General features: G+C 42.7%; 1 protein-coding gene across 1 annotated transcript; it reads left to right on the top strand.

The window, feature by feature from the left end:
- Nucleotides 1–6,400: 6,400 nt before the first annotated feature.
- Chrna5 (cholinergic receptor nicotinic alpha 5 subunit) lies at nt 6,401–15,970 on the top strand. The gene is made up of 5 exons (XM_028865000.2): nt 6,401–6,565; nt 8,423–8,467; nt 10,092–10,201; nt 11,867–12,695; nt 15,192–15,970. The coding sequence occupies exons 2-5, from the start codon at nt 8,441–8,443 to the stop codon at nt 15,351–15,353; spliced, it is 1,128 nt and encodes a 375-aa protein (XP_028720833.2). The 5' UTR covers nt 6,401–6,565; nt 8,423–8,440; the 3' UTR covers nt 15,354–15,970.
- Nucleotides 15,971–19,122: the final 3,152 nt, after the last annotated feature.

Genomic DNA, 19,122 nt, shown 5'->3' with positions numbered 1-19,122 from the left:
TCTGTGAAAGCTTAAAGTATGACACGTACTCAGAATGCAGACCACTTTGTGCGTATGAAGAAAGAATAGAGATAGATGGACAACCACTAACATTTGAATGGAAAAAAATAAAGGCACAGAACTTTAAAATGGTAGTGTCTGGTCTTCCTCCTGGCACATGTGTTTGTAATTAAAATCTGTACACTTGAAACTTACCAGTGCTTAGCCCTCAAGTCAGGACAAGAGCGAAGAGGACAGGAAGACTCCCTACTAAATGAGCTTCTGGGTTTGAACTCTAACCATGATCAGACCTTATTTTTGTAATAAAAGCATCATTCAGAGAAAAAAAAAATACAAATCTGGGGCCTCGTCCTGCCTCCGCTTCTTACTAGGTACCGTTAGAGCAGTGCTTTTCAGAGAGGGCCGTTTTGACACCCCACACCCCCCCACACCACACACAGTGTCTAAAGGCACTTTTGTTTGTTTCGTAAAGATGGTGTGTCTGGTGGGTGGACGCTGAAATATACAGGTCCATGATAGCTCCCACACAACAAAGAATCACTCGTCTCAAAATGTCAGTAATGCCAAATGAAGAAATCGTGTGTTTAGATTAGAAGGTTGCAGCCATGGTTAAGCTTGCTGGTTGTGTATTGGACAGACACCAGGGAGCACCATTTTCATTGTGAGATGCCCTCTGCATGGCCACAGATTTTTATCTATAACGTGTACAAGTTTGCATCCCAGTAGGGACTGTGTCCTTGTGTTCTGTTCTGTCTCTAGTACAGAGGCTACCAAGGTCATAGCCACCCAGAATCTGTGGAATGGATACACTGAGGTAGGTGCCATCTTGGGTTTCTGGGATTTTCAAGTTGTGGCAGATGCTGAAGACTTGAGAACCTTTGGAAGAAACTAAACATTACAGCAAATGTTGTCTTAATTTTTTGTCTGTAGGTTGGAAAAAAAAATTGCTAATACCCAAATTTAGTTGCAGAACGTCTTGGTGACTTTTTCCAGAATCCTTAGTTTTCAATGAGAAAAATCATTATTGTTTAATGGAACAAATGCCAATGGAGAACACTATCAAGCATTCCTAGAAGTGGCTTTTAAAACACTATCTTTTTTTTTTTTTTTGGCTATATAGAATCAAAAGTAGAAAAGATGTAAATTTTAAGAAATTTCTTAAACATGGGCCCAGAGAGATGGGTCAGTGGTAAGAGCTCAGGCTGCTGTTCCAGAGGACAGGGATTTGATTTCCAGCACCCACAGGGTGGCTCACAGCTGTCTGTAACTTCAATTTCCAGGGGATCTAGTGCCCTCGTATGGCCTTGCAGACACTGCATACACGTGTTTCACAGCTGTGCACTCTGGCAACCATACAGAAAAACAAACATAAATGTTTAAACTACTTAAACAATACCTGATAGAATAAGACAACTTATTTAATTTTATTTGATTTGCACAACAGTGAAACAGCTAAGCATAGGTTATCCTTTTTAAAATTAATGTTATTTATTTATTTATTTATTTATTTATTTATTTATTTATTTATTTATAGGCAGGGTCTCTGAACTCACGATCCTCCTGCCTCAGCCTCCCTCATTTTGGAGTTAAAGGTGAGTATCACTACATCCAGCTTATTAATGTTTTATAATGAAAAAATTAAAACATACAAAACTTGGTTCCGTGTAGTCTGCCCTAAGTAGCCCAGGCTTGTAGTATCAGCCATATGAGAAACTTGGTAGGAGAGGTCACAGTTTTGGGGTTTGCCTGGGCTACAGAGTGAGTTAAGGCTCAGCCAGAGTAACTCACTGAGAGCCTGTCTTAGGAAGCAAGAGGAGGGTTGAGGGTGTGGCTCGGTGGTAGACAGCTACTTGCCTGGCAGGTGGCAGGCCTTAGGCTCAAGTCTCTGGAGCACAAACCTGAAGGAGAGGGAAGGTCTAGTACGATGGATTCAGAGCTCTTGCCGTACATAATTAACTATTAAATTTGCCAGTGAGATAGTTCTATTTTATATAGATTAGAAATTGTACATGCAGAGGTCAAAGCCTTGGAGGAATTCCAAGCATTCAATGAAGGCTTTCAGCTCTGCAGTTCTGTGTTCTGTGTTCTGTCTTCTTTACCATGGTAAAATTAGGGAGCAAGATTATTTCTTTGAAAATAAATCTAGTTTTACTAAATTGTGTGACTTTGACTTTTGTTTTTAGATGGCCCAGGTTGACCTTGGACTTGCTGTATAGCCTGTGCTGTCTAGATATTCCCACCTTAGCTACCCAGTGCTACGGTTACATACAGGGGCCACCATCCCTGGTTTTATGAAAAAATTTAAATGCCATTATTCCAATTCTTCAAACTTGAGACAGTTGATGTGCAGAATTAAAACTGATTGTGTAAAACAAAAATATAAATCTTTCAAGGTGTTAATGATGCATGTATTTCCACATGTTAGCTGCTGAGCTTAGTTTTTCTTTTGTTGTTCTTTTAAAACTTTAGGAGAATTGTCCCATGAAATGTTTCCGTTCTTCTCCTAGTCTGTTTAACTACTTGGTTCCCTGTTCTTTTCTGGGATTTGTAATTTATGAGCGATTAGTACACTGATAATATACTTACTAGCTTTAGTGAGCAGAGCAGAGGCTTTGGTAGCACATACCTATAACCCCAGCACTCAGGAAGTAGAGTCAACAAGAGCAAGAATTGGATGCTAGCCTAGGTTACAGAGTAAGACAGGGACTCAGAATTTAAAACAAAACAAAATAAAACAACCCACCCCAAACAACCACCCCCAACCAAGAGACTTGGAGAAATCTTTGTCATCGTACATTGAGAGCACCTTGTGCCCCAGACACATATCCTTCCTCTGCATTTTTGCAAGGTTCTGCTGCCTTGGGCTGCCTGGTGGCCATCTCTGTTGGGTACTGGTAGGCTTCAATAGGCTCTGCAGGGGAGGCTCGCTTTGTGTGTGTGTGTGTGTGTGTGTGTGTGTGTGTGTGATTGCCTATGGTGACCTATAGCTTTCCCATACTGTAGCGATTGTTTATGGAGTAAGAGTGAGCTGGTGTAGGCGCTTACACACACACACAGCCTTCTCAATAGCCTTTTAAGGTGGGTACTGTTCTATACCTGTTTTCATGGGTGTAGAGACCAGTACGCAAACACATTAGATAACTTGCCTTGAAATCACATTGTAAATATTAGGAACCAGAATGGGATCTAGCCTGAACATTTTAGAATTCCAAGTTTGGTTTTTGAGATGAGGTCTTGATGGCCTTCAACTCTTGGGCTCAAGTGATCCTCCTGTTTCAGCCTCTTGAGCAGTAGTTCTCACCCTGTGGGTCTTGACTCTTTGGGGAACAAATGACCCTTTCACAGGGATTGCATGTCAGATGTTTACATTCATAACAGGAGCAGCGAGAGTAATTTTATGGCTGGGGTCCCCACCACATGAGCAATTGTATTAAAGGGTCACAGCATTAGGAAGGTTGAGAACCCCTGCTCTTGAGTGTGAGACTGCAGGTGCATGTCACTATGCCTGCCGTTCTTAAAGAGAACAGTGCCAGCAGGGACCAAGGACAGACCCTTGAAAAGCTGGGGAAGGCTCTTAGGCCAATGGGTCACATCAGTCAGTCCGTGTTTAAAAAGATTGCCTAGATCTCTGTAGAGAACCATGCCGTGGTGAGCAGTGAGGTACTTACTGCAAAGACCGCTCTGTCACAGCTCAGCTGGCTAATGGTTCTTTTCTCCACCTGGATAGCAGCCTCCGGCAGGCAGAGAGGGTCTTCAGATGCTGGTATCCAGCAGCTTTTGCCCTGGCAGTGTGGGGCAGCAGTAGTCAAGTGCCATCCTCTAGTGCGACATCCTTGAGGCTTCAGGTATCAGAACTCCTGGCTCTCGGCAGTGGCTGTGGTTACAGCTCTCAGCCTAAAGGCTGTGAGACCTTTAGCTCTGAAGACTTGACAGCTCCCTGGACCTCTTCTGTCAACCAGAGCCTGCAGGTTCTCCTCTCTGACCCCTCACAGCCTGTGTTCTTCGTTTCAGCTTTCTATTCTCTGGTTATTTCTGTTCCTGCCTGTCTTTTTCCTTCCCTGGCCATTCTTGATCTGTTTGGCTGCCCCAGCTCAGCTGCCCCAGCTCTGCCTCTGCTGGGACCGTTCAGGGTGCCTGCTTCAAGGGATACTGTTTGGGATGCTTGTGGAGGCTACTCGGGAAGACAACTTTCGGGAGTCTGCCTTCTTCCACCACCATGCAGGACCATGCAGGTGGAGCTCAGGTCATTATGCTTGGCAGCATGTGCCTTTCCCTCCCAGGCGGTCTCAACAGTCACAGAAGTGCCTCCTCGAACAGTGGGAGTTGTCCCCCCCCCCCTTTCTGGCCAAAGTGGACGTGGTTGCAGGGTGGTCTGGAGTTCACTGAGGCTATGGAAACAAAAAGTCTGGTACACATTGTTTCACATAGCCCCGAGGTTGTCCCGTCAGGAGCCAGAGTAATCAGCTTTTATCCATAGAGTGTTCAGGGCAATGGTTAGCTGTCAGTCCTAGAAGTTTAAGACATCCAGAGAATCAAGGCAGAGTCCAAGAGGTGCTAATTAGGCCCTCGGATATCCCCGTGCCCCAATGTGTGCTTATTTAATTAGACAGTGATAAGCTGAAGGGATGCTAACAATATATGGTTCAAGACCTTATCATTAACTAACAGTGGTAACTGATTTGAACAGCACTTAATGCCGCTCACTGCCCCAGGGCGTGGGGAGGTCCCACCAATCTGTAACAGTTAGAGACCAGTTTGGTTATTTTTAGAGTTATTTATTGTATTTTATGTTTATGAGTGTTTTGTTTGCGTGTGTGTATATATATGTGCCACATGTGTGCCTGGTGTCCTGGGAAGTTAGAAGAGGCATAGGATCCTCTGAAATTGGAGTTACGGATGGCAGTGAGCCACCATATGGGTGCTGAGAACCGAACCCAGGTCCTCTGCAAGAGCAACAAGTGCTCTTAACAGCTGAGCCACCTCTCCAGCCCCTGGAGACTACTTTTAGCAGTAGATTTTTTTTTCTAGTTCCTGGGGAGAGATTCAGATAGCTTGTGGTAGGCAGGTAACAGCAGAGAAGGTAGGAAATACAGGCATTTGAGAATTTCTTGGGTCAACAGCATGCTGGTGGATTATGTACTGTGGCGGCAAGTGTAACTCATAGTTTTGAGACTACAGAACCAGACAGGTGATGGACCCACTCACTGTGCTGGAAAAACCAACAGGGAAGATTATGATTACGTGCTTGGGAATGATCTTGTGGGATTCTCTCTATAAAAAGATAGGCATTCCAGCACTGTTGAGCCTCCTTAAGGCTTAGGGCCTAAAGTAGTTTTATATAAATACATAGCCATATGAATCTAAATATTCATTCAATATTTTGTATATAAAATTATGCCAATTAAAGTACATGTCTTTATAGTTATAGTTAATAAATGAATCTTTCTCCAATATCTCTATTTTCTTTTTGGAAGTATGAGGGGTTGAACCCAGAGCTGCATTCCAATTCTCGCAGTCTGCCGCAGAAAAACACCCCACAGCCCTTGGTATTTAAGTGTTAAGTTGCTCTGTATTAAGTACTGAATGTTTATTAAAAAATCCAGCGTATTTCTATAGTGAGTAATCTGATTTAACTAAGAATTATATCTGAGCCAGAGTGTGTCTACTTTGACCATAGTGTTTGTATTAATATTTCACTTTAAAAGCCGAATTAGGGGACTGGAGAGATGGTTCATCCATTAAGAGCACATTACTGTTCTTGCAGAAGACCTGAGTTCAAATTCTAGCACCCAGATCAAGCAACTCACAGCTGCTTATAACTCCAGCTCCAGGAGAAATTGAACACCTTTAACCTCTTTGAACACCTACGTTTATGGGGTGCGCATACCCCTGCCCCCCAATTTAAAATAAAAATAAATCTTAAAAATTAGCTGGATGGGGCTGGAGAGATGGCTCAGTGGTTAAGAGCACTGGCTGCTCTTCCAGAGGTCCTGAGTTCAGTTCCCAGCAACCACATGGTGGCTCAAAACCATCTGTAATGAGGTCTGGCGCCCTCTTCTGGCCTGCAGGTACATATGCGGAGCACTTATACAGGAAATATAAATAAATAAATAAATAAATAAATAAATAAATAAATAAATAAATAAATAAAAATTATCTGGATGGATGCACTGGTGGATGCCTATAATTCCAGTACTTGGGAGGTGGAGGCAGGAGGATCAGGAGTTGAAGGCCATACCTGGTTACATAGGAAATTCAAGGGTAGCCTGGGCTATATGATATCCTGTTACAAACAAACAAACCTAAAACAATAATAACTTGAATTTTAATTGGATCACTTTCTCAAAGTATAAGTGTTGGGGGGAGAGAGGCCAGCATACCAGTGTACTAATTTCTTAAAACTTGTTATGCAGGATTGCCTGAACTATCCTCTGCTGCAAAGCATGAAGACCGTTTGTTTAAGGATTTATTTGAAGATTATGAAAGGTGGGTTCGTCCTGTGGAACACCTGAATGACAAAATAAAAATCAAGTTTGGCCTTGCAATATCTCAGTTAGTGGATGTGGTAAGTATGCATGCTGTTACATGTTCCATTTCACACCTATTTTTGGTAAGGTCAGTTTCTTCCCAGACTCATGTCAGGCCTGTCTTTGCCTCCCGAAGTCTGGGATTAAAGGTGTGTGCTACCACCCCTGGGGTTAGGGGGAATTTCTTGATTCTCAGTGTTTAAGAAAGTCACACTTTTTTATTACTTTTTTTTTTTCATTTATTTTACATACCAACCACAGTTTCCCCCCCTCCTCTCTTCTCGTTCCCTCCGCCACCTCCCTCCTACCTCCCCCCTCTCTCCTCCTCCATCTCCATTCAGAAAGGGGCAGGCCTCCCATGGAAGGCAAAGCATGGCACATCAAGTTGAAACAGAAAAAGTCACACTTTTAAAGCTAATTTCTTCTTGTTCTGATCATGCCAATAATTATTTTTAGGATAGCGATCAAATATTTTCACATATGAAAAATAACACGAGCATCCCTTTATTTTATGATTACAGAAGTAATACATGATTTTGTAGAGAATTTTTAAAGTGTAAAAAAAAAGTACAGATAAAATAAAAAGTTATTCTGATTCTGCTGTCTGTAGATGACTGATGTTAACAATTGATTGCTGAGGTGGGGGGAGGTGCACACCTATAATCCCAGCATGTGGGAGTATAAGCAAGAGAATCAGGAGTTCTAGGTTATCTCCTGCAACAGAGAGCGTTTGAGGCCAGCCTGGGTTACTGAGACCCTGTAAAGAAATGAAAAGCTCAATTTGTTGTGTTTCTGGCCATTTTTTCCTTTGTGCCTCTTTTACAAACTTGGGATGTGTGGGGTTTTTGTTTTTTACATTTATTTTATTTTGTGTGTATGTGTGCTTTGCCTGCATGTATGTCTGTGCACCACAGGCCTGGCTGGTGCCTACGGAAGTGGTGAGCCTCCATGTGGGTGCTGGGAATCGAACCTGGGTCCTTTGCAAGAACAAGAAGTGCTCTTAACCACTGAGCCAATTCTCTAGCCCCTGAAATGTGTTTTTAGTATGATTTTGCTGACTGCTTTTCTCCCTAGCTACATTAAAATCCTAAATAAATAAATGTATAATTTATTCATATTTCTGTTGGCAGAAAATGTCTGGTTTCTTCTAATGGTGATCTGTTTGTCCACAAATGTCTGAATTTCCCCGTCCTTTAAGAAAGGCACGCTGAGTACATAGCATGCGCCTTCACACCCTTTAGGGCGAAGTGAATACTGCTCTTCTCCTATTTCACAGCCTCTCAAATCTGAGGAAATGCAAACTAAACATAGAATCACCAGTGGTATGCTTCGAGGTAGTTTACCTGAACTACAGAATGTTTAGAGGAATAATATGAGATTAATCTTGTTTTCTAGCGAGTCAGCTCAATTAGCAGGGTGTCCGTTCCATATGGAGAGGAGCATTTGTATTGAAATGTATAATTTTTTTAAGCTTAAGGACCATATTATTAGAGAGAGAAAGATAGAGACAGACAGACAGAGAGAGAGAGGGGGGGGGAATGAACAGGGCAGCGGGCTGTAAATCTCAGCAGGTGCAGGAAGGAGGGAGACGAGAGACGAGATCCACTCCTTTAAGTTGGGGTCAGCAGTGGAAGACTAAGCAGCTATAGGAAGTGGGTGGGGTCTTCAGGAAAACTGAGGAAGCCAGAGCGTCAGGGAGAACACACTTGGGGTTTCGGCTGATGTTCAAAGAAGAAATAGAGAGGGGAAGAAAGCTGCCCTTTTTTGAGTTAGAGCTCAGGCTTAACGGTGACCCCCAACCAGCAACAGCCATGACACACAGACTCTTAAAGATTTGTAACTGCTGTGTAACAAAAGAACCAACCTGCCTTTTTTTTTTTTTTTTTCTTTAACAGGATGAGAAAAACCAGCTAATGACAACAAACGTCTGGTTGAAACAGGTGTGTATACCATTCGGCAGGCGCCCAGCTAGCAGCTGGCAGCACTCTTTATTATAGGCCCCACAGAAAAAGGAATATATGTGGGCTCTGTGGACTGTGGGGTTGCACACAGATGAGGATAGGTGCAGTTATTGTATTCATTGTGCGTGTATGTATGCATTTGTCTGTATCATGCATGTATGTATTTGTCTATGTTTGTTATGTAGCCAGGGCTGACCTTAACTTCCTCGGTCTTTATCTTCATCCTCCCAAGCTCTGGAATCACAGATGTCTGCCTCTATGCCTGGCTTCAGTGGGTGTTTTCTGTGGGTCTGATATGTGCCAAGCACTAGGGAAACTGCAGTGAATAGAACAGACAGAGCTCGGTCTCCAGGCACTGCATTCGAGAGGGAGAGAGAATGAATGGTCATGTTTCACAGCATCTTAGAGACTGACAGTCTGAGAGAGGACCATGTTAGGAGAGAGGATGGGGGGAGTGTTGGGGACTGCACTTGTAAACAAAAAGAACAACCAAACAAACAAAACACCCGAACAAACCCCAGAAAAGCGTGGCTGGAAAGGCAAAGCTCGTACAAAGTCTCTGGGGGGATGGGGCAAGTCTTATGGCAGAGGACCAGCAAGGAAAAGGTCCAGAGGCTGGGTTGTGTCTAGTGAGGAAACTAATGTGGCTAAAGGTGTGTGAGCCATGAGGAGGGGTTGGAGATGGGAGCAACGAGAGGCCGGTAGAATAGTAGCTTGTCGGACCCTGCAAGGATTTGGACTTTTACTTTTTATTGTTTAGTTCTTTTTTAAAAGATTTATTTATTTTTATGTATGAGTGTTTAGTCTGTGTGCATAGAAGTACACATGTATGTGAAATGCCCACGGAGGCCAGAAGAGGGCATTGTATCACCAGGAACTGGCATTACAGAGTGTCGTGAGCTGCCATGTGGACGCTGGGAACTGGACCCTGGTCTACAAAAGTTTCAAGTGCTCTTAACCACTGAGCCGTCTGTCTAGCCCCAAGATTTTGGCTTTTTATTTGAGTGCAACAGGAATGAGCAGGAATGCACCTAGTTATTATTATAATTATTAACGTGCTAATAATATATAATATTATTATTATATAATAATTATTATTATAACTAATAACGTACACATTATTGGGAGTCACTGTGATATTTTCATCCATACATACACCATGCATTGACTGTGTCCCTCATTCCTTACATTATCACCTTCCTCTTCCAGTGCCCCTGTTATTCCCTAGTGATCCTTCTGTAGTGAGTTATTTTAATGTACAGAGTGCCTTTTACATGAAGGGCTTTTTAATTCTGGACCATCATATGTATGTTTCCAGCTGCTCTTGAGTGTTTTCCATTGTTTACTCTTTCTCTGTCTCTGGTTATACCTGCCAAGTAGAGAACCATGAGTGCATTGGTGTGGTTCCTCTCGCTTGTGCCTCATCAGGACCACAGCTGGAGCCACTGCACAGAGGGGCAGGATATTAGTTGACAAGGTTTTTTGAATTAGGGGCAGAAATGATTCGTGTCTAAAGGTTCTGGGTATGGTTTTTAAAAAAGCATAGTTTTAACTTATTTTATTATTTATTGATTGAAATGGAGGTGAATTTCTCATTTTAAAGGAATGGATAGATGTAAAATTAAGATGGAATCCTGATGACTATGGTGGAATAAAAATTATACGTGTTCCTTCAGACTCTCTGTGGATCCCAGACATCGTTTTGTTTGATAAGTAAGTTATATTCTAAATATTACTTTATGTTTCCAAAAGAAAACTTGTATAGCTACTAGGTACTAGTAATTTTTTCCTCTTGTCTGCAAATTGTTTAGCTATGAAATCAAATGACTTGAATTTGTGCTTATTTATTTCATGAGTGCTGTGGATCCTTTGTCTTTTTTTGGTGTGTGTGTGAGTGAGTGTGTGTGAGTGTGTGTGTGTGTGTGTGTGTGTGTGTGTTTTAATAATAAAAGTGGTATCTGATTTCTGAAATGAGAAAAAAAGGACTTGGCAAACAGAAAGGAATAAGGAGGAGTGGGGAGAGAGATCACGATTGTGATTAACTTACATTTACAGAAAACCTTTATGTGCCTGGCAGTGTGCTCACAGCAATCTTAGACGCTGGGTGTGCTGCCCATCTTAGATGGACCTAATGTAGTTACACTTTGCTATGATGGCAAAGCTCTCATGTGGCAGAGTAAGGTTTCACCCCAAGACACTAGGACATCCCCATTTATTCCCTTACTCAAGTCAGACTTCCACGTTTGGGGGATTTTGTTTTTTAGTTGAGGTTACAGTTTATGTTCAATGCCGTCTTCTAATATTTTCTAAATACACTGTCACGACAGCACAATATTGCCATCTTCCCCTGGTGAGGAGTTTGAGGTTCATTTTGAACTCATGCATGGGCCGTCTGTCTAGGTGTGTTGTGAGGGTAATTGTCAGCACCAGCTGCATTTTCCCCACCCAGGGCCATCTCAGAGTAAATGCGAGAGTTGGCATTTATGCTAAAGCTCCCTCTCTTATTTGCACAAAGGCTTTTAGAGCAAATGCTATGCAAAAAACGATCTTTTGAAACCTTTTTCTTCCGTGTTCCTCTACGGAAGGATAAAGAAAACATGTAAGGGAGCAGGAGGCAGCTCCCTGCACATCACCTTCCTCTCAGTAACTGAAAGCATGCTGTCCTGTTGGCACAAAGGCTTTGGCGTGGGGACAGAGCAAATGCTGTGCAAAAATGATCTTTTGAGACCTTTCCTTCCGTGTTCTCAATATGGAAGGATGGAGAAAGCTTGAAAGGTAGCATGAGGCAGCTCCCTGAGCATCGGCTGCTCTCCATAACGGAAAAACGTTTTTATGCTAAACATAGATTATGCAGGACCGTGCAAAACCCCACACGAACCTGAAGATATAGAGCAGGTATGCTGTGGAGGAGTCGGGTGCTGGGGCTTCCACCTGCAGCTGAACCTCTCCAGCACAGGAGGGCCCAGGTGTACCTTGCCTGGTGCAGATACTCTTTTCCTCTTAGGGTAGAAAGCATCTACTGATTTGGTGGAGGAGGAAGTCTGGGGATATAGATTTAGGCTCCGCATCTTTGCACGCACAGTATATAAACAGCCTGATTCTATGTGTATGTCAAGTGAGGTCTTTTCAACTACAAAATCTCAACATTTTGAGAAACATGGATTTGCCCATCTCCCAATACAAAGGGGAGAGTGGGTTCAGTTCCAGCAGAATCAGACATGTCAGGAAGATGTCCAGAAAGCAGGCCCCGTGGGGGGAGCAGGCATTTGGGCAGACAGTAATTTCAAACGTATTTCATGTTGTTACTGGTAGGTTCCTTTTCCATTGGGCTTATAAAATGTGGGCTTGGGTTGTTTAATTATGGTGTGTTTCTTTTAGTGCAGATGGGCGTTTCGAAGGGGCCAGTACGAAAACAATTGTCAGATACAATGGCACTGTCACCTGGACACAACCAGCAAACTACAAAAGTTCCTGTACCATAGATGTCACCTTTTTCCCATTTGATCTCCAGAATTGTTCCATGAAATTCGGCTCTTGGACATATGATGGATCCCAGGTTGATATAATCCTGGAGGACCAAGATGTGGACAGAACGGACTTTTTTGACAATGGGGAATGGGAAATCATGAGTGCAACGGGAAGCAAAGGAAACAGAACGGACAGCTGCTGCTGGTACCCGTACGTCACGTACTCTTTCGTGATTAAGCGGCTGCCGCTCTTTTATACCCTATTTCTTATCATACCCTGCATCGGGCTCTCATTTCTGACTGTGGTTGTCTTCTATCTCCCTTCAAATGAAGGGGAAAAGATCAGCCTGTGCACTTCAGTCCTTGTCTCTCTGACTGTCTTCCTTCTGGTTATTGAAGAGATCATACCCTCGTCTTCCAAAGTCATACCTCTGATTGGAGAGTACTTGGTGTTTACCATGATTTTCGTGACACTGTCCATTATGGTGACTGTCTTTGCCATCAACATCCACCACCGCTCTTCCTCAACACACAGTGCTATGGCACCTTGGGTTCGTAAGATATTTCTTCACAAGCTTCCCAAACTGCTTTGCATGAGGAGTCACGTGGATAGGTACTTCACTCAAAGAGAAGAAACTGAGCACGGAGGCGGACCTAAATCGAGGAACACTCTGGAAGCTGCCCTCGACTGTATCCGCTACATCACCAGGCATGTTATGAAGGAGAATGATGTCCGCGAGGTCCGTGGCGAGTACTGAATTTGTTTCCCTGCAAACCCTGCAAAATGGGGCGTCTGCACAAACCTCACCTTTCCATTTCCCCAGAGCATCTTGAATGACTCTGAGGAAAATGTAGCAGTACACATTTGAAGGGATAGTAATATTGTCATAGATTTTGGCTCCAGAATGATTTGCTGATTTAGATTTATCTTCAGAAACTTAGTTTCTGAATTTCGGCATTATAATTTATCAAAAGTTAATTACTTTTTGAAGGATGAGCCTGATGTAGGCATTGTAAGTACAGCCAAGGTGCTTTTCTAGAAAAACATCTTTTTGTGGCTCATTTACAAAAGAATATTAGTAAAATTGAAAGGAGCAAGGTGCCTATCTATAATCCTGCCCTTCAAGGGGCTGAGGCAGGAGGATTGAGAAAGTCTCTCTTGAGTCACTTAGTAAGTTCAAGGTCAGCCTGGACTACATAGGGAGACTATGTCTCATAAAAAGCAAACGAAATAAAAAACCATAAAAATAAAGAAAAGGAGTTAGGTGTTCCCATGTATTACGTTTATACTTCAAGGTTTTCATGCGAAGCGGTAATAGTACCTAATGTGCTTAAAACACGGTTTCTTTAAAGCCTTACAGAAAAATAAGTTTTGTTGGCTTGTAAAGGTTAATTGATATTTGAAATGCAAAAATTGGACATGTGTTTTATCAATTTATAGTGCTGAACTGATGCAACACAGCTTTGCATCACTAAACAAATGTTCCACAGCATAAACAAATGTAACACATTTTAAAATAATAATCTACAACATTCCTTTATATCTATTATATAGAGTTTAAAGTTATGACTATTAATATTTTGTAACTGAATTTACATTTAGCAGTCCCATTAAGATTATGTAAATTCTAATTTATGTTTTATTAACCTTTTTTTCAGATTTATTTATTTCATTTTATTTGTATGAGTGTTTTGCATGTATGTGCATCACATGCATGCCTGGTGCCTGAGGAAGTCTGAAGAAGGCTTTAGAGCCCCAAGAAGTGGAGTTACAGACGGTCGCGAGCCATTGTGTGGGTGCTGGGAACTGACCCCTGGTCTACAAGAGCAATAAGTGCGCCTAACCGCTGAGCCGGCTCACCAGCTCCCAAATCCTAATTTCTTTTTTTTTCTTTTTTTTGTTTTTTTGTTTTTTGTTTTTTTCAAGACAGGGTTTCTCAGTGTAGCTTTGCTCCTTTCCTGGAGCTCACTTGGTAGCCCAGGCTGGCCTTGAACTCACAGAGATCCACCTGGCTCTGCCTCCCGAGTGCTGGGGTTAAAGGCGTGCACCACCACCGCCCGGCCTCTAAAGCTTTTTAAACAGAGCATTTTCTATCAGATATGAGTAGTAGGTGAAATTAATCTGATATAGTAACAGTCTTTTACTACTGTTTCTTACAGGGGTCTGAATTCAGGGCTCTCTCTCTCTCCCTCTTTCCTTCTCTCCCTCTCTCCCTCTCCCTGTCTCTAACTCCTCCCTGAGCTTACCTTGCCCTAACAGCCTTTGTTCCCTCCCTCCCTTCCTTCCTCCCCATCTCACCTTCCTCTCCCTTCCCCTCTTATTCTCTTTTCTCTCTCTCCTTCCTTCCTTTTTTTTTTTTTTTTTTTTTTTTTTTTTTTGAGAAAAAAGGGTCTCACTACATAGCCCTGGCTAGCCTGGGACTGACTTGCTATGTAGACCAGGTTGGCTTCAAACTCACAGAAATTCACCTTTTGGGATTAAAGGCATGCATTGCCACACTGAGTAGGGTCCATCCATGTCGCCCCCCCCACACACACACACAGGGTTTCACTGTGTAGCTCAGGCTAGCCTTGAACCCTCAATCCTTTTACTTCAGCCTCCTGAATGCTGGAATTACAGCAAATACCACTATGTCCAGGCTACAACTTTGAGTCAGCTTTTTGCTATTGTTGTTGAGGGTAGCCTTGAACTTGGGCTCCTCCTGCTTCAGTCTTCAAGTGGCTGGTACTACATGCCCGTGCCACTGTACCTAGTTTACTTCTAACAAACTAATGCTTGTTGATTGTAGTATATAGTGGTAGTATAATTAAATTATCATCATAAGGGTGTATGCTATCAGTGGAACAGTAAAAGGTAAGAATATAGCTGGGTGGTGGTGGCACACGCCTTTAATCCCAGCACTCGGGAGGCAGAGGCAGTCAGATCTCTGAGTTTGAGGCCAGCCTGGTCTACAGAGCGAGATCCAGGAAAGGTGCAAAGCTACACAGAGAAACCCTGTCTCAGAAACCAAAAAAAAAAAAAAGAAAAGAAAAGAAAAAAACAGAGGTAAGAATATTTGTTAGCTAATGATTCAAACTGGAATGGCACTTAATAAATTATACTAGTCCATCTTAGAGACCTTGGGCACAGGACACTTACACTTTAAAGACAGCAAATGACTATCTATAACTTTATTTTTTTTGTCTTAAAATTAGTATATACCTTTGATATTTGTATTCAATGTTTTTTTCAACAGGTTGTTGAAGATTGGAAATTCATCGCCCAAGTTCTTGATCGGATGTTTCTGTGGACTTTTCTTCTGGTTTCAATCATCGGGACTCTAGGGCTTTTTGTTCCTGTTATTTATAAATGGGCCAATATAATAGTCCCGGTTCACATTGGAAACACAATTAAGTGAAGCCAAGAAATTACTATGAATTTAGTTAGCAACCATGCATCTCTTAGGAAATGTATACAGTTATGAAAAATGTAAAATTATTTACAATTTGTAACAGATTAGTAAGTTCTAACTTGGCTTAATATTGTCCGTTAGAACTGAACTCATAACTTCAAGTAGTGACAGAACCTTGTCCAGCTGCACTGGTGAAAGCTACTAACGTGGAATCCGTGATGAAGTCCACCTTTGGAGTGCTGGAAAACGCAGTTATATTTGAAGACCATTTAAAACGCTTTCCAAATTTAGTAAAAGCATATATTTGTGTGGTTTTGAATTTTCAGAATGGGTCTTGTTAAATTGCCCAGGCTGGCTCCAAACTCCTGGACTCAAGTGAACCTTCTGTCTCAGCCTCCTGAGTAGCTGAAACTACAGGTGTGTCCACCATGCCCAGCTAACATATATACTTTAAAATTCTTCTTGTCCTATATTCACAGATGTGTAAATGGTCATGCTTCTATATGAAGTAAGTCAATTACTTGGTTTAATAATGACTTAATGTCTTAGTTAATATTCTATTGCTATGAAGAGACACCATGACCACAGCAACTTTTTTTTAAAGATTCCTTTATTTTAATGTGTATGAGTGCTTTATCAGCATGTATGACTTTGTGCCAGAAGAGGGCATCAGATGCCACTATTGATGATTGTGAGCTACTATGTGGTTGCTGAGAATTGAACTCAGGACCTCTGGAAGGGCAGCCAGTCCTCTTAACCACTGAGCCATCTCTCCAGCTCCACACAGCAACTTTTTATAAAGGAAAATATTTAATTGGGGCTGGCTTACACATTCAGAGGCTTAATCTATTATCATCATGGTGGGAAACATGGCAGCATGCAGGCCGATACGGTGCTGGAAAAGTAGCTCAGAGTGATGTATCTGCATCAGCAGACAGCAGAAAGAGTGAGCTACTGCCTGGCTGAGCTTCTGAAACCTCAAAGCCCACCCCCAATGACACACTTCCTCCAATAAGGCCACACCTCCTAATAATGCCTCTCCCCAGTGATCAAACATTTAAATCTATGAGTCTATGGGAGCCATTCCTAATCAAACCACCACACTTAATACAATGCTTATTGTATTATTGTTTTGTTTTTGTTTTTTCGAGACACGGTTTCTCTGTGTAACAGCTCTGGCTGTCCTAGAACTCACTTTGTAGACCAGGCTGGCCTTGAATTCAGAGATCTGCCTGCCTCTGCTTCCTAAGTGCTGGGATTAAAGGTGTGCGCCACCACTGCCTGGCTCTTTACCAACATCTTTTTTAAATAAGTGAGAAATGGTGACTGGAAACTCCCTAAGTCCCCCTTATTCTTTAGTGCTTATGTGGAACGGCTTTTGTGTTATCCATACAACAGGTGACTTCTGCAGACATACAGTGACATATCCTTCATAATGACTTCTGTCCCCTCATCCACATTCTCTGGCTGATAGAGCTATTTATGTGCATTGTTTATCTCTGACCTCAGAATGACATACTGCAGTTAATAGATCCCATCTCAAAATGGGATAGCTTGTCTTTGTTTTGATAATTCTCTGGAAGAACCATCTTCCAAGCTCAAAGGTGTATTCTGGGCTGGATATGGTGTCTCACACCTGTTGTCTCTACTTTTAGGAGGCAGAGGCAGGGGAATTGCTGTGAGTTCTAGATCAGCCTGGGTTACATTATTGAGACCCTGTCTCAAAAGCTAACCAAACAAAAATTGCTCTTCTGAGTTGGGGTAAGCACATTGTCATATCTTACAATGTTTCAATTATCTTTCGCCCAACAATTATAATTGTAACATCTTAGAGCTAGATGCTTTAGATATAATCTAGTTTTAGCCTATTACCAGGTATGATATCAGTTACTGCATCATGGATAAAGCAGTTACACTTCTTCCCAAGTGCTCCAACTCACCTGTAACCCAAAACCTTGTGTTTGATTTAGAACTCTTAGCTGGTGAGTTAGCAAAATCCTCATTTAATATATGGACTTCATGATAATATATGAACTTCTTAAATTCAAGTAAGAATTCTCTGGAAGACAGGGTGAACCCTGTCAAGTTTGCGTTTTGTTGTGTCTAATGATGTTAGGGTGAATGAAAGTCTGTACATAGTTTGGGTAAATACCCCCACAGGCTCATCTGTTGAAAGCTTGGTCGTGGTGCCTTTGGGAGGCAGTGGAATCTTGAGGAACAGGCTCCGGTGGGAAGAAGTTAGGTCCCTAGAGGTATGCCCTTGAGGAGGATATTGAGAATCTGGCCCCTCCTTTTGCTGCCCAGCCACCACGAGGTAGACAGCTTTGCTGCTTTGCTTACTGTGTGTTCTCCAGCATTATTTACTGTTTGGCCACTGACCTCAAAGCAGTGGGCCACCCACCCACCCACCCACCCACTCACAGCCTCTGAAACCGTGAGACCAACAAACCTTGCTCTTGATTAAGTTGATTATCTCAAGTATTTCCCCTAGTAACAGAGAGCTAATAGAATATCGTGCCCCAAAGTGGAATCTGTTGTGTGTCTTCCTGGGGAGTCATCTTCTAGTCACCCTAAATAAAAAGGGTAGGAATAGAACAAAGGAGCAATTTTTCCAGAATCCAGCTTGGAGAACCAAAGGGTTACTGTGGCTACTTATAGGAACGTGTGGGGGAGGGGGTTCTTACAGGAGCATGGATGACTTGGGAAGCTACATGTGGAAAGCCCACCCTAGCCTGGGCAACGACTTATAAAAGCTGCATCCCTGGGCTCCCCTGTGCAACTTGCAGGTAACGACGCCGAAAGTTCCCTCTTCCCAGGCAATTGTGTGCTGTTGTTATAACTCAGGAATGAACCCTGGGAGTCTGCTATGTCTCTTGTTAGTTTCCTGAATTGAGTGAGCTTCCTTCTTCCCTCCAGGAGGGAATGTTTCAATTTGGACGAACAGCCACACAACAGTGTAGTTACTGTAATGACAGTTGATGGTGTAGCTCCCAAGCCTTTGACATTGATTTGTAGGAGAAAATCTGGAAAAGTCTGAAGAAACAGGCTAGAGAAAGCCTAGGATGTGTAAATATGGAGTAGCAGTTGCTTCTGTAAGGACTCAAGGCCAGACATCCCAGGCTACTACCAGTGCTCTGGCCACCCTCTAGAACATGAGGGCAAGACCCTCTTTTTGAAGCACCACGATCTTGAGTCACAGAACGTGGAAGAGTCAAGCTGGCACCGACTTGGAAGCTTCATCCCTACTAGCTGCTAGCTTTCATAGTGCTAGAAGGTGCTAAGCACGCTACCAGAGGAGAAAAAGTGGTCACCAGCCTTCGCTGTTTGCCAGCCTGATGAGCTACAGTAATGAGTGCCTGTCAAGACATGCCCTCAGACACAATAGTATTCGAACATCATGGGAGCATCCAACTCCTTTTGACTGAGTTTAAATCCTGCTCCACAAGATAAAACCCATGCCTGACATTACCAGCAGACCAAGAACCTATGGCTTGACAGGTCAGAGGCTCCAGGGGAGAACCTATTATTCCTACTCTGCTGAATGGACACAATATTAAACTGACACCTACTGACTTACTGTTATACCCATAGATGAATGCATCTCTCAGCTCTCATCAGAGAGGCTTCTATGTGTAATAGATGGTGGCTAACATTTGGTCATGGGGCAGAGAATAAGGGACTGTAGACGGCTCAGGCTTACGTGGGCCCGGGGCTCAGGGATCACTTCAGAAGAGGGGTGGACAGAGTGTAAGATCCAGAGGTTGATAACAAGGAA

This window comes from Peromyscus leucopus, chromosome 7, assembly GCF_004664715.2.
Source record: "Peromyscus leucopus breed LL Stock chromosome 7, UCI_PerLeu_2.1, whole genome shotgun sequence".
Taxonomy (NCBI): Eukaryota; Metazoa; Chordata; class Mammalia; order Rodentia; family Cricetidae; genus Peromyscus; species Peromyscus leucopus.
The sequence above is the reverse complement of the archived record's forward strand: the minus strand, read 5'-3'. Positions and strand labels throughout refer to the sequence as shown.

Coding starts and splice junctions, on each gene's coding strand:
- Chrna5 (XM_028865000.2), top strand. CDS start 8,441: ATGACAACAAACGTCTGGTTGAAACAG. Junction 8,468..10,091: donor CAAACGTCTGGTTGAAACAG/GTGTGTATACCA, acceptor CTCATTTTAAAG/GAATGGATAGATGTAAAATT. Junction 10,202..11,866: donor GACATCGTTTTGTTTGATAA/GTAAGTTATATT, acceptor TGTTTCTTTTAG/TGCAGATGGGCGTTTCGAAG.